The following is a 15,521-nucleotide window of genomic DNA, read 5'->3' as shown; positions in this document are numbered from 1 at the left end:
GCCCCCATGGCAAACGAACAGTTGCCCTGACTTACACCACTGGCTAGTGCGGTGGACATAAGTCTGAAGAGCACAGACTGGACAAAGTCTGTGAAGCCTTTCCTGCTCTGGCGTTGTAAACGGCGGGGAGCAGAAGGCTTCGAGAGTGACTGGATGTAAGGTCAAAAAAGGAACCTTAGGCAGGTAGTCAGGGTGAGGGGGCAAAATTGCTTTAGCCATTCCTGGGGCAAAATCTAAGCAGGCTGGCAAGACAGACAGAGCCTATAGATCCCCAATTATTTTTAGAGAGGTGATTGCCATAAGAAAAACCATCCTGAGTCTAAGAAGTTTATCAGACGCTGACTCTAGAGGTTCGAAGGGGGGTCTCAACCAGTCCCATGAAGGGGTCCTGGTCTTAGCAGGAGGCCTCAGTTGTATAGCTCCACAAAAGAAGCAAGCGAGTAGAGGATGTACCCACAACGGCACCCCGTCAACCAAGGCGTGGAAAGCCAAAATGGCGGCCACGTAGACCCTGAGAGTGGTGGGGCATGTGCCTGCTTACAATTTTTCCTGCAGAAAGTCTAGAACTGAAGCAATCTGGCAGTTAACTGGATCTGCATTATGTGCACTGCACCATCTTTCAAAGACACCCCATTTATTTGGCATAACTTCTTCTGGTAGAGGGAGCACTAGCACTTAGAATGGTCTCGATAACTTCAGGTGAAAACCCAGTGTCCCTCAGTTGGTACCCTTCAGGGGCCAAACATGAAGGTTCCACAGATCGAGCCAGGGATGAAATATTGTCCCCTGTGCCTGAGACAGAAGGTCCCTCCTGTCTGGAATCGCCCAAGACATAATGTTTTGAGACATTATCTCCGAGAACCATACCCTGCTATCAGTAAGAGGCAGGACCCTTGCTGGCGAACTCTGGCCAAGACTCCCGGGAGCAGAGAAACCGGGGGGAAATCATACATGCGCATTCTGGGCCATGTATGTGCCATCACGTCCAGACCCGCCGGTGCTGGGTGACTCAGAGAGTAGTACAGGGGACATTGCGCTGTCTGTTGGGAGGCGAAGAGTTCCACTTCTGCTCTTGTAAAATATCAACCAGATTTGTTCCACTACCTTGGGGTGGAGTTTCCACTCCCCCGTCTGTATTTTCTGTCTGAACAGTAAATCTGCTCTGATCATGCATCCAGGGATACAAACTGCTCTGATTAACAGGAGCTTGCCCTGGGCCCAAAGGAGAATCTGCCTTGCCAGTCTGTTTAGCTGGCATGAACGTAGACCTCCTTGATGGTTTATGAAAGAGACTACCGGTTTGTTGTTCACATGCAACAAGATATGGCAGCCTCTGGAGGAAGTATTTCAGGGCCTGAAATAAGAGAAGAACAATGTGAAAGTGAAAGTGAAGATTTATAGTAAAAAGGGACTTAATTATTGATTTGTTTCTAACCTCACCTATCATATCGCTTCTGAAGATATTCATTTAATCACTAGAGTCTTATGGATTTCTTTTATGATGTGCTTTTTAGACCTTCAAACTTAGCAGAGAATATACATTTTTGGGTGAACTAATCCCTTTAATCAAATAAATTACATACTTTACTTAGCAGGCAAACCCTTATAATACCCCCGAACCTCAGCACCCACAATAGTTGAATATGTCTACATCGAGGGCACAAAGACACGGGAAGTATAAGGATTCCTCCATGAATGAGAATGCTCGTTATTGAGGTTGTAGAAGAAAGGAATGGACTGATATAGCGTTCCCTTCCCTTTTTTTACTTATTTATTTCATTTTTGTAATTTATTTATTTTTGGCCACCAGACAGAAAACTGTCTTCTAGTTTGGAGCGTTTGGGGCGACTCTTGTTCGCGTGGCCAGCCTAACTATAGTTTGGCCACAGCCCGAGTAACCACCTCGAGTAATTCCTCAGTCGCTTTATTATTGTGCGTGGAATGTACAGAGGTTCAGCGTCCCCCTCGTGAACCGAAGAGGCGCCGAGGCGCGCTTCAGGCTTACGAGAAGGATCAGCTGGATCTGGGGAGAGAGCGAGCGATAGGGACGGACCCGTCTCTCGCTCCTCAGCCGGATCTATGCGAGAGCCCAACGACGAAAGAGTGGGCGCTGGCTCTTGGAAGCGAGACGAGTGTAAAGAATTTTGACTGTAAACAGATCGCAATGCCTGCACCCGCCCTGCCGCAATGCAAGAGCAGCATGCTCTTCCCCCAAACACACAAAACAAAACTGCTTGCTTTGTTTATCAGTCATTCTTTTTCTTCTTTTTTTTTTAAAAGAAAAGAGAAAGGTTTCACTGCCTAACAGTTCTAACTCCTAACAGAGGAAAGTAGAAAGTTTCTGACAGGCTCATGAAGCACACACACACACAGAGAATCTGAAGACAAAAGATCTGACGATGCATCTGTGACGCATCTATTTATAGCCCTGCTACAGGTGCATCCAATGATGTCACCGGCAGAGGCTATAAATTCTGGTCAATGTTCATTGACGTGTTGCACACATATTCACAGCTGGTCACACCTTTAGTTGTTCCCAAAGTGCTAACTCAGCGCAGCATCATAAGTGTAGCTTTTTAAAAGGGAATAATGTGTAGCAGTCAGGCTATTCAGGTACATTCTGTCACAATAAGAGGCTCATTACACTTGGTATTAACATCTGTCTTAGGTGATCCAAGACATTTTTGCTGTCCTTTATGGCTGTTGCTTGTCATCCCTGTGAGATTTTGGGTCAAATCCAGGGTTCACAATACAGGCTACATTGTAGACAAGACTTTCATCCCATTCATCCCAACTGACAGCACTGACTGGGCAATGATCTGGTCGTTGTACAAGTAATCACATTGCATGACTGCAATGCAACATTTCTGAAAATGTGTTTGCCACTGTATCGTACTGTCTGTTCTTATGCCCCCCTTCTGTTTATGAATGTGCTTTTTTATCACAGCTCATGTGTCTCTTTTAACTGTATGTACTATTGGTAACAATAAAAAAATACAAAAATTCTGACAGTGCAGGGCAGGGCAATCATGAGCCACTTTTGTGGTTCCCACAGCCCATGCAAAATAAACTCAAATTTACCTGGCTATCCAACTAAACTCGGTCTATGTTACAGTCTTTACAGTCACTTGTGGCTCAACTTCAGTGCACAAGGAGTAAGAGCATGGCATTTTTGATTGAGCCAATTTTAATCTCTGTTTATATTCAACCTTTGAGTGAATTTGCTTTTTACAGTGATTTGTGTGCCTATATGCTTGTTAATGTTTTGGAACAATGGATTTGAGGGGTTAAAATTATCTCTTTCTTTTCATCCATTGTGGTTCACAATACACCACACATAGCTCAAGAGTACATGGCTTTCATTCTCATGCCATAAATCTTTATGGTGGATGGGTGGTATTGAGACTTTACTTGCAATGGACTGGTCCATTTTTCAAAAGCGTCCATTGACAAGGATGGATGAGGTCTGTGGTGAGTAAGGTTTGAAGCGCTTAGAGGTGAAGCTGTGTTGTATCCAAAGCCTGGTAGGGGAACAGCAGATCACTTGTGGAAAGGGATCCTGGGAGCCTCCAGACTGATTGGGATGCATGAGGAACATCAGATTGGCAGGAGATTAGAGTGAATTGAGATATATATCAGAGGAAGGGAATGTTGCCTTTGATTGGGTACTTTTCTGGGTGGTTTACCATCCGCAAACCCTGCTTTCATTCTGTTCTGTTTCGTTTCCAGATCCCTCTCTTACTCACTCACTCACTCACTCTCTCTCTCTCTCTCTCTCTCTCTCTCTGGCAGGTGCGGAATGATTTGACCAATGAGCTGGAGAAGGCAGACATCCAGATTGCAGACACAGAAAGTTTCTCTAATGATCCCTGTGTGAATGTAAAGAAACTGAAGGTAAGGAATCTCCCAGTCTCCACCAACCAAACATGACTAGCTAACAGCTCACAATGACCAACTCATTCATATATAATTTTTTGTGGTATGCTTTTGTGTTAAGATATAAGTGGACTACGTTTCCAAATACATTTAGAAGATGGGGCAGAGAACAGCACAGATTCATCATATAGATACCAACCATTGTTGTGCATGCATTTATTCAGTGAGAAGCTGACTATGTTCTCCAAAAGCAGAGATGCTAATGAAATCCAATGAGTTGGAGTTGTTATTGCCTTAACCACACATATAACTTTAATATATCATTTGTTTCTCCTAGACTGCAATGAGATTAAATGGATAGCAAATTATTAAGTTTTAAAGTTTTTTAAGCTTATTTAATGAAGTGTCCTGCTCCTGAGAAAAAGATATAGTGATGTCACATGTGTCTCCTCTTGAGTTTAAGAAGATAATTTGAATAATGTCTTAAGGGGAGTTCAGACTGAATGCATTATTGTGCTAAAAAACAAAAACACAAAACAACAAATAAAAAATAATGCAGGTGTCTTAAGATGCATTTTAACAGTTGAAGTTGTTTTTAACTTGACACTGCATCTGGCACTCCTGTGCAAGACACTGAAAAAACAGCAAGACGTGGGGGCAATGGTCACAGCTGTCCCTCAAGCACATATTTATATAGAAAAACAAATAAAAAACAGCGTGGATGGTGCAATGTGTTCGGTGTGAATGGCCTCTTACCCTGTGCTCAGATTGACCAAGATACCAAAGTCTGCAATCATAAGTCAGAGAATTTTACATGAACTTGAACATTCATCATCAGTTTTTTCTAAGACCAAATTATCTGAGATGCGCTATCCACAATTATAGCTTTATACTCTTTTTGTACTGCATGGCTCCAGACTAAAACAATGACTGTGGAACCATTGGCTTCTAAACTGTAACGTTGAGGAGCCAAATGGCTGTTTCTAGTTGCCAAATTACAGAATTGCTCAATTTAGATGGCTGTTCAGAAGCAAGATAGAAAGTCAGGAAAGAGCGGCTCACGTGCACGATTAATCGGACTTCCATCGATATCATTGCGCATGTGACACATTTGAATTTTACATGAGAATTTGCTATTTTAAAGTACCCTGTAGCAGTTTAACCATGTGAAATATCTTGACAATGCTGACATACTGAACAGCATTAACAAGAGAAAGAGAAACATCTGCTCAGTTCAGCATCAGTGATAAGACTTTACACATCTACACATCAATTCCCTTACTAACATTTATCCCAGTTAACTGTAACAGAATTTTTTATTATAACTGTGGAAGTTGTAGCTAAGAAAACCACAGATAGCACAGATAGTTGGAAACAAGTCATGGGTTTGTAAGTATTATGAATAGGACTAAACTGAAAAATGTGCTGTCATGAAACGAGTGATGATCAGTTGTGGGTCTTTATTTTTTATATTTTTTATCTGTATAATGTTTTTCAACATCTGAATTTTCTTATTTTGTTGTGGATGTCCCAGTGTGGATACAGAAAACTGAATAAAATAATCAAATTATATTTTGGTTGCATTTGAGGGCAATCGAATCGTATCGCAGCAGACTTTAAAATATCGGAAATATCAGGCCAGGAGAATTGATTCAAGATTGTATCGTGATGAAACGTCTGATTTACACCCCTAGTCGACAAAAAGTACACGAAGAAGAGCAAAGCTAATGCTAGCTAGAGAACTACTGAATGACCCTTTAAAGTAAAAAGGAAAGCTTTTAAATAATTAAATCTAGACAGCAGTTTTGAGTAGAAATATAATAATTATATCATTAGACCTTCCTTCTTACTGAAGACCACAAAACTCAAAATGAGTTTCTGGGTCAGTATAAGTGCATGAAGGCTCATAAACAAGTAAAGTGGAAAGAAATGCTACCGTAAATTTATTTGGGACTGTTTTATATCCGAATGGCAATTGTTCCATAGTCTGCTATTTATCTCACCTTGCAATTTTGACCTAAGGTTTGCTCTCACCTTTTTTCGCTGAGTCGGTTTTTTCCACAGCATTTTACACTTGCCGTGAAACTATCATGACTTTTAGTGCATTTTTGTATTCTTTTTTTTTTACCACACTGTGCTGTTTTTCACTTTGGCACAGCTGTGTACAGGACATGAGACAGCAGCTATCAGTTTTGCCAAAGAGTTTAGAGACAAATAGATGTCCATGTTCTAATTTAATCAAGACAGATAGCAGATGTTATACATCTTGGAATATTTCCAGTGCAGGTTAAAAGTCTGACCACTACTGAAAATTATTGTATTTAGCATTTTGCTTCTATGTTGCAATTTATGAATACATATTTTCTTCTTTAAAAAAATATATTATGGGCATGACATTGAGTGAAAAGTTAAAAAATGTTGGCCTGAATTTCATTGGTATATCCCCATTTTTCTTCAATACATCCACAACCGTTAACCTAACAGTCAGTGCAATAAAGATGTAACACTATAGGGGAAATGGAACCTCCACATCATGCTCCTCAGTGATTATATGAACATTATTAGTTCCTGGTTTATTGCAAGATGAGAATCTGGGTCTCCCACTCAGCTGATGCAACACACAATCAGTGGCATCACAGGAGAAGGTAAGCACACGTCTGGCTTAATGTCTGATGGGAGAATGCACTTGTCATTAACTCTGCAAAATGTGGCCGATGTTAGAGTGCTGGAAAGTTTAGAAACAACATTGAATTCCCTTTTGATCATATTGGTGGCATAGAAATTGTCCAGAATTTTAAATATTTCTTACTCAGTTTTTTAAAACCCCAGAATTGTGTATATTTCCAGTGTAAAATTTGATTTTAATTCCAGAAGTACACATTAGCTCAATTACTTTTGTGTTTGGATGTATTTGCTGTAGGTGTCCATTAACATTCACTATTTAAATGTGGGAAAGCCTTGTAACAAAGGTCTGGGGGAAAAAAGCAGAGAAACTGGGGACTGAGGTCTTGGGGCACTGGTGTAGATCTAGACTGAATTTTGCCAGGGTGGAAGAAGCTTGTGGTTGCCAGAACTCCAGGACAGCTGGAGCCACTTACACAGCTTGAGGGATTCGGGTTAAGTGTCCACGCCGTCGGGAGCGGCAGTAGGCTTTCTAATGGCTGCTGATTGTGAGGCAAGATGTTCCTGTGCCAAGTATTCAGCCCTGAAAAGGCATTCAGGAGTATTCCACACAATAGCTCAAATCTCTCAGCTGGGTCTTTGGCACTGCTAAGGCGCAGGGGTGATATTGTGGGAAATGAGAAGCTTTGGGTCAGAGAGACACATCGGAAAGAAACTGTTTGGCATAAGCCACACACAGTTTTGTGCTGCATTCTCAAACTGAGTTTGAATGTGGCCCCATTATGAACACTGTTTACAGTCATTGTTGTCAAGTTTGCCCTCAACATTGCAAAAAATCCCTGTTTTATTTGAGTTCCAGAAACATGTCCAAACATCCTCAATATTTGCTGAAGCTAAATTACTTGATATAAGTCTTTTTTTCAGAGAAATATAACAAAATGTTGTTAGATTTATGCTTAAAACTACAACAACTTGAACATAATGGTAGAAAACCTACAGTTTAATGCTGCATTCATTTGGTCACTGAGTTTGAATGTGACTGCATTGTGAATGCTTTCAGTCATTGTTGCTGAGTTTGCCCCTTAGAGCAGGTCTGGGATCAGTTTAAGGGTGCTTTCACACTAACACTTCTGGTGTGCACCAAGGGTTAGAATGATGTAAAAGTTCAGTTCGTTTGGATAATGTGAACGCTTTTCCGAGCGTTTACCGTACCCCAGACCACATTTTTAAGTGGACACGGGTGCAGTTTGTGGGTGCAGGTGTGGTTCCAAATCTGCTTGAAAAGGTGGTATGGGGTAGGGTTCATGTGAACTCCAGTTCATTGCTGATATAAATGCAATCGTACCAAATTGCAGACGTGAACTGGTATTGATGAAGTATAATTTGTGTCTTTGCAAGCTCCCCTCAGCAGTTATAATGGCACAGCACATTTCTCATACCTGCTTTTGTCCAAATAAATCGCCTCCAGAGAGCAGCTCACATTCTTTATGGGTGCTTCTCAATCAGAAGGCTGCAGCCTTGTTAGGCTGGATATCTCGGCTGCCACGTCATCAAGCTCTGTTGAAGAACATCTCAATTGTGATTACCCATAGAACAGCCTTTTTTCACAGCCTTCGTTTGCCATATTTTGGAGGATGAATCGGATGTGTGCTTCATGGCCTTCAATCACCCATAATCCTTTGCAGATGTCCCAAATTATTTTTAAAAAGAGCGGAAAACGAGTCGTGTGACTGTGGAGGTGAAAACCTTTATGATGCAGCTTTCATATTTTCTTCAAGTTTTTATTTGAATTTGCAGCAATGACAATATGTAGAAAAAAAATGCCAGTAAATGAATAAAATGAATAAATGGGCAGTTACATGAATTTGAAAAGCTTTACATGTTTTATAGTTTTTACAAGTCTAGGTTCCATTGTTTCATATTTGAAATTAATTCTTAAAAATAAATTTTTGAGTGACTCTGAAATGCGCTTTGTGCATAATAAAAATGCTAAAATAATTAAGAGATTAAGGAAATATTTCTCGTTTTCTGATGTATATGGGTTTTCTAAACAAAGTAAAATAAAAAATGGGTCTAAGCATATAGTTTGTCATGCGCACTTACTAGACCGTTTCATTCTATCGCTGAATGCTGAGGAGGAGCCTACAGCCTCAGAAGGACTGGTCTAGAAAGGACACAGCCAAGCTAGGCTGCAGCCTTTCATTTGAGAAGCACCCATCATCTCTTGCAATGCATTGGCAGGCTTGCGGCAGACAAACACTGAAATTCATCATATCATTTTCACAGTCAATGCATCTGTGGCAGACCAACACATGTGTTGTTCTGTGCATGTAAAGTTTCGGTGGTAAATTCAAAGAGATGAATACTTCAATAATACAATGAAGCTTATGTCTTCTTAAGTTGTTACTTAGTTACAGTTGTAAACAGATTTTGCTTGTACTCACACTGATGACGCTGTCAGATTGCAGTTCTGACCCAAATAATCTGATGTACAGTAAACAGAGACCAGTGGGGGCAGGGAGAGGGGGAGAGGGAGAGGAAACAAACTCAGATTTGGTTCAAGATATCAAACTATGTGTGAAAGCACCCCTAAATGTATCCGCTGTGATCTTACCTGTAAATGCTACTGTTTTCAGAGATGTCAACAATTCTGTAGCCCACCCACTGGAGTCATTATTTTGTCTCTGGCTTGAACATGGAAATTCTCATATTGAGCAGCTCATTAGTTGTACATGTACATTTGAAATGCTCTACCTTTGTCTTCTACTTGAGGATAGAGTCACAAGTGGAAATATTATTCAGAGATGACCCTAGCATTCAAAACAGAATGAATCAGCCTCCGGAGGGATATCAATCATGATAGCTATGCTGTGAGATAGCTTCAAACTGAATTTGTTGAAAAAACTGAACTGAAAAATGACTTAAAAGGTGAGTTCTGAGTAAATTTTATTTTTGAGCCCCACAACTTTCAACCCTCCAAAGCTCTCACAGTGGCTGGTGAAGTCTTCGAAGGGAATTGGGCAGAGGGATGATCATTTCAGTTTGGAACACGCCAGTGGCCATTTCAATATCCTGTGTTTTGATGGATGGGGCTGCGGCATAGCATAAACAATCTGCTTGACTTCCACCTGAAATTTTCATTGGCATTTGGCAGGATCAAGGGCAATATAGTTAAGAGGGTGGAGAGGAATATTGAGATTGTACGCAAAATGAGAAAAAGTATACTTAGGCCAATAACTAGGCCCAAATCTAATCTCCCTGCTGGAAAAAACAGCTGGTCACCAGCATATAATGTGTTTGGAATTTTGGTCTACAACTCATGATGCTCATGTTGTCAAGTTTCAACAAGACTTTTTGATTAGCTTAACCAGCAAGACTTTCTTGGTTAACCAGGAAAACCATACTAGTCAACCAGCTTCACCAGCTAGCAGCTTTTGCTTGTGAACAACATGGCTATACTTGTCAACCAGCTAGACCAGCACCAAACTAGCACCAATCAGCATCAACCAGCTCAGACCAGGATGGGAATTGGCAGTGCTGGTCTACCAGCTAGACCAGTACTAAACCAGCATAAACTATCCTAGAACAGCATGGGAATTGGCTGTGTTGGTGCACCAGCTAGAGCAGCACAACACCAACACCAACCATCAAAAACCAGCTTAGAACAGCATGGATAATTTGGTCCACCAGCTAGGCCAGTACTGAACCAGCACTAGCCATCATAAACTATATGAGAACAGGAAGAGAATTGGTTGCATTGGTCCACCCACTAGACCACTACCAAACCAGCATAAACTAGCCTATATATATATAGCGTGGGGTGAAATGTGTGTGTGTGTGTGTGTGTGTGTATGTGTGAGCGTGTATTTATCACTTTGTGGGGACCAAATGTCCCCATAAGGATAGTAAAACCCGAAATTTTTGACCTTGTGGGGACATTTTGTCGGTCCCCATGAGGAAAACAGCTTATAAATCATACTAAATTATGTTTTTTGAAAATGTAAAAATGCAGAAAGTTTTCTGTGAGGGTTAGGTTTAGGGGTAGGGTTAGGTTTAGGGGATAGAATATAAAGTTTGTACAGTATAAAAACCATTATGTCTATGGAAAGTCCCCATAAAACATGGAAACACAACATGCGTGTGTGTGTGTGTGTGTGTGTGTGTGTGTGTGTGTGTGTGTGTGTGTGTGTGTGTGTGTGTGTGTGTAAATAATTTGGTTATCTATTGATTTAATTTAATGGGTTTGGTAAAGTTGCCAACATGTTTAAAAAGTAAGCTCATTTAAATAATTTAGAATAGACATTTGTTATATATAGGGCTAATGTTAATGTTCTAATAAAGCACGTTGAAGCTTTTCTCCTTTATTTTCAATTTAATACATCTTTTGCACTGAGGGTTGTGATATTTAAAAGCATTCTGAAATAACTTGATATAACAGTGGAGTGGTATTGCAGTGCAAATTTTACACAGAAGGGAGTTTCTTTTATCGGTGAGTGGGAGGAGCTAGGAGTGTGAAATGGACAACCCGGAGTAAAGCTGGAGCGGATTTATTACAGAATGCTTTAAGCGCGGAGTTGAAAGTGTTGCCACTCCACTCACATACTCTGGCTAGACTAGCATGGAAATTGCTAGTTCATCAGCTAGACCAGCACCAAATCAACACTAAACTTGTTTCCATCTGTTTTAAAGATCAAAATAAAGATCTATTTCGAACATTTGTTCATTTCCATGTATTCGGTCTTGGCTTCTATTGCTTCACACAGTCTTGATGAGCTTACAGAATGACTGCATGAGCTCCAGATCTCTTCCAGATCCTTCTGAGATGGATGTCACACCTATTCCCATCATCTACTTCCACTTTTCTCATCTGACAGCATGCCACAGAGTGGGTGAAGGCCCCGTGTGGTGCGTAATGCATAGAGATCCAGCTCCAGTGATAGATTGAATCTCAGCGATGCAGAACTGGACGGGGTTGCAACACAATGCTCTGAATTGGCCTGAATTATTTAGAAACTCAATCGTGCTGCATATATGCTGGATACAGATGAAGATCTCTGCTTCTGGATATGAAACAATTCACACCTCTGTAGCTAATGTCACTCTGTAATAGATGGAGTCACTCAGCATAATATATTCACACCCTGCAATGCTACACATCCTAGCTGTGGTTTTGGAAACTGCTTACGCAATTCTTACAGCCATACTGAAGGAGAAAGGCTGCTCTCTGCTGTAAGTCAAACCAGTATGACTTTCTTTCTTCTGTGAAACATGGAAAAGGGACAATTGCTCAAAGAGACAATGGTGATAATTTATAGATTGACCTTTGTGGGATTTAAAACCACAGCCTTGTGGTTACCAGCCCAGATCTCTGACAACATACTGCATTATTCAAGTCATATTCATGTAGCTCAACTGGTAGAGCATGGCGTTAGGAACACCAAGATCATGGGTTTGATTCCCAGGGAACACACATACTGATAAAAATGTATACTGTAAGTCGCTTTGGATCAAAGTGTCTGCTAAAAAGCATAAAATGTTAATGTATTGTTCCCTAACCATTAACTACCTCTTTAATTATGTTTTGTCACTCTCTGTAGGATAATGATGTTCGGATCATCATTGGCCAGTTTGATGAGAACCTGGCCTCCAAAGTCTTCTGCTGTGTAAGTCAGCCAGCGTTTAAAGGACAGTACAGTCAATACAGTTTGAATGATGGTTCTTCTGCAGATGGTAAAATATCAGTTGAGTCCATGATTTCATGTGTGTTCCAGGCCTATAACCTCAACATGTATGGCAGTAAGTACCAGTGGATCATCCCAGGCTGGTACCAGGGGAACTGGTGGGAGCAGGCGAACTCCACCAACTGCACCACAAAAAAGCTGCTGACAGCCATGGAGGGTTACATCAGCGTGGACTTTGAACCTCTCAGTGCCAAACTAATTAAAGGAATATCAGGAAGGGTAAGTGTCTGCAATGCTTTGTGATATCAGAATGTACACATGAAATTGTTGATATCTGGCAGACAATAATTCTCACCATGTGCAAGAGAAAATATGAGATATTGCCAGTTTAAATATTTTCTCAAGGAAGCTTTCCTAAGCTGCTTATAGTAACTCTGTTGGAAGGATCAGTTTAGACCACCATGAATTTCCATGTTGGGCCAAGCATTGATTTTCTGATGAAGCTGTTTGAACAAGGTAGTCCTGCTGGTTAAGCTAGTTGAAATGTCTGGGAGTACACCAGTACACTTGCTTCCATGGGGCCAGCATCCACAACACAACATGTACCTACTGGACTTTTCAGCTTGGAACTTCTATTGCTTCTAACAAAAAATACCAGACTTAATGTCTTTCTATCCTTTATTGTATGAATTTACAAATGTGCTATTCAAAACCCACACTAACATATTAGTAATTTGTAAAACAGTACTGTTGTATCTGTCTGTCTTCAGACACCACAAGAGTATGAGAGAGAGTACAACCGGGAGCGAGAGCAGAAAGGGGTGGAGGCCAGCAAGTTCCACGGTTTCGCTTATGATGGCATCTGGGTTATAGCAAAGACCCTCACCCGCGTCATGGAGCTCCTAAGACATAAGGAGAGACATGACATGTACCACAACTTCACAGTGGATGACCGTGAGGTGGGCAGGATGGTTCTGGACGTCATGAACGAGACTAACTTCTTTGGAGTGACGGTAAGTTTGCGCTTGGTGTTTGTGTTAATAGATGTTCATTGAATTTAGTTTAAACAACAATCATGCACGTACATTTTCCGGAAAAAGTATGTGAACCTTTTGGATTTACCTGGAGTCAGGAATAGTGATGGGCAGAGTATAATATAAAGGAGCAGCCCAACTAACTTAAATACATATTTCAGTTGCATGACAGTTGCTGAGCTGTTTTATTTTTGTGAACTTTTTTCTCTCAAGTAGTACTGGGAATTATTGCAGCATGTTTTTTTAATGGTTTGTTTTAGCTATTTTGTTCATTCAGACTGTTCATTTCAATGAACTGTTTCAAAAAATCCTGCCGTTACTTAAAATGTGTGGTGCATTTTTGGGCTGCCGCTTGCAATTTTTCACACTCAAATTTAAAGGTTTACCATTTACACATATTGTGGACAAATTGCATAAAAGTTGGTCCCATTTTTCACAAGAATAAATTTCTTCTATTATCTTCCATCACAATATGCAAATTTGAACTGTAGGTGGTGCTCTAGCATTTGATCATCTATAGACCTGCAGCCTAATTTTCAGTTCAGGCACAACCCCCATTGTTTCATTGAATATCTCAGACTCTGAGAGTGGACTAGAAGCTCAGTCTAGGTGTTATTAGAAAGCTGAGATAATATATTTTTCCAATGATTTGATTAGCATGCTTTTTCTGCTAAACTGCATATTTTGTTCTGGACATCTTATACCATTGGATTATTCACCCAAGCAAGTTCACAGACAAGTAATAAATGGCTTATTTTTTTGGAAAATATAATGTCAAATACAATTCATGAGAATGAGAGCTTTCATTTGATATATGACTTTTCCATTTAAGTGCTATGTAAAAACTTTTATATTCATATTAATAATTCTACCACATTACCTCTAGGTGGTGCTTATTTGTGATGCAGATTTTTTCAGCCCTTATTTTGATAATTTATGTATTAAAGGTATTGTAAGAATTTTTTGATTTTAATCTTTCAAATGATATCACATATGCCTGAATTACGTATCCAGGGACTTATCATATTTTGTGATATATTGCCCCACTATGGACCAGTCAGCGGGTCTTTAAGGGGTTTAAGTGTCTGTGTGTATGTGTGTGTGTGTGTGTGTGTGTGTGTGTGTGTGTGTGTGTGTGTGTGTGTGTGTGTGTGTGTGTGTGTGTGTGTGTGTGTGTGTGTGTGTGTGGACATTTCTAGTGTCCCCATAATTTAAGTAGCTTAAAAAACATATTAAACTATGTTTTATTGAAAATGTAAAAATGCAGAAGGTTTTTTGTGAGGGTTATGTTTAGGGATTGTGTTAGGTTTAGCGGATAGAATATAAAGTCTGTACTGTGTGTGTGCATGTGTGTGTGTGTGTGTGTGTGTGTGTGTGTGTGTGTGTGTGTGTGTGTGTGTGTGTGTGTGTGTGTGTGTGTGTGTGTGTGTGTGTGTGATATAATTATATGCCGTGAAATAACAGTTTCAAAGTAGATTACCCTGCACTGATTCATAATATTTTGTGTTTGAAGTTAATTTGTTACCTCACACAAATAGAACACTTCCACATTTCAATCAATAAGGCCAGATTTGAGGTGTTGGTCGGACCTGCCCTATAAAAAGTTTTATTTTGCTTTTCACAAGATTTGCTAGATGTAACTGTGACATTATGGATTTGTGTGTGGAAGAACAACACTAACAATCAAAACACATCTGGAATGCTATTTCATTGTTAACATACTTCAAATTTATGAAATATGTGATCTTTTAGGGCCAAATGCAGTATCTAAAAGGCTTCCTGACAGCCCTATAAGTATTTAGCTATAAGCTAAAAGCGACTGGGGGAACAAGTGTCTAAAAAGATCTATGCATGTCATCTTACATTGAGATGTTAATTGCCTGTGACTGGGAAGACTGGGAAAACGTTTGGAAACGCAACTTGAGATTTGAGGCCAGTTACTGTAACATGAAATGCATTTGAAACACAGAATGAGAAGCAGATAAGGGGAGGATATATTTGGTATGCAAGGAGTGGCCTGTCTGCAGACATAACTGAATGTGTGTATCTCTCTGTGAGTGTTTGTTTATAAGATAACACTGCTGTTGGCTGCCAAAAGAGAGAATCATAGATTGCAAAAAGAAAGCAAGTCAGCAAATCTAAAGTCATGCAGTGAAGCTGATCTGAACATTCTTTGTAAAAAAGAAAATGAGAGAGATATTGCAGTAAATTTTGTTGGTCTAGAAAAAGAGTAGGGGTTAATGGGCATTGTGGGTTTGAGTATGTCCTCCAGCCCTCCGTCTTGAGTTTTTATCCAGCGGTTATCTCT

General features: G+C 40.2%; 1 protein-coding gene across 1 annotated transcript in view; it reads left to right on the top strand.

Moving 5' to 3' along the window:
• LOC127619558 (gamma-aminobutyric acid type B receptor subunit 2-like) overlaps positions 1 to 15,521 on the top strand; it is a 300,286-nt gene that overhangs the window by 185,186 nt on the left and 99,579 nt on the right. The window contains exons 4-7 of the mRNA XM_052092421.1: positions 3,793 to 3,894; positions 12,096 to 12,161; positions 12,270 to 12,458; positions 12,950 to 13,192. Of these exons, the coding sequence (XP_051948381.1) occupies positions 3,793 to 3,894; positions 12,096 to 12,161; positions 12,270 to 12,458; positions 12,950 to 13,192 (600 nt within the window). The remainder of the gene's footprint in view (positions 1 to 3,792; positions 3,895 to 12,095; positions 12,162 to 12,269; positions 12,459 to 12,949; positions 13,193 to 15,521) is intronic.

This window comes from Xyrauchen texanus, chromosome 26, assembly GCF_025860055.1.
Source record: "Xyrauchen texanus isolate HMW12.3.18 chromosome 26, RBS_HiC_50CHRs, whole genome shotgun sequence".
NCBI classification, from domain to species: domain Eukaryota; kingdom Metazoa; phylum Chordata; class Actinopteri; order Cypriniformes; family Catostomidae; genus Xyrauchen; species Xyrauchen texanus.
This window is presented reverse-complemented; position numbering and strand designations above follow the sequence as displayed.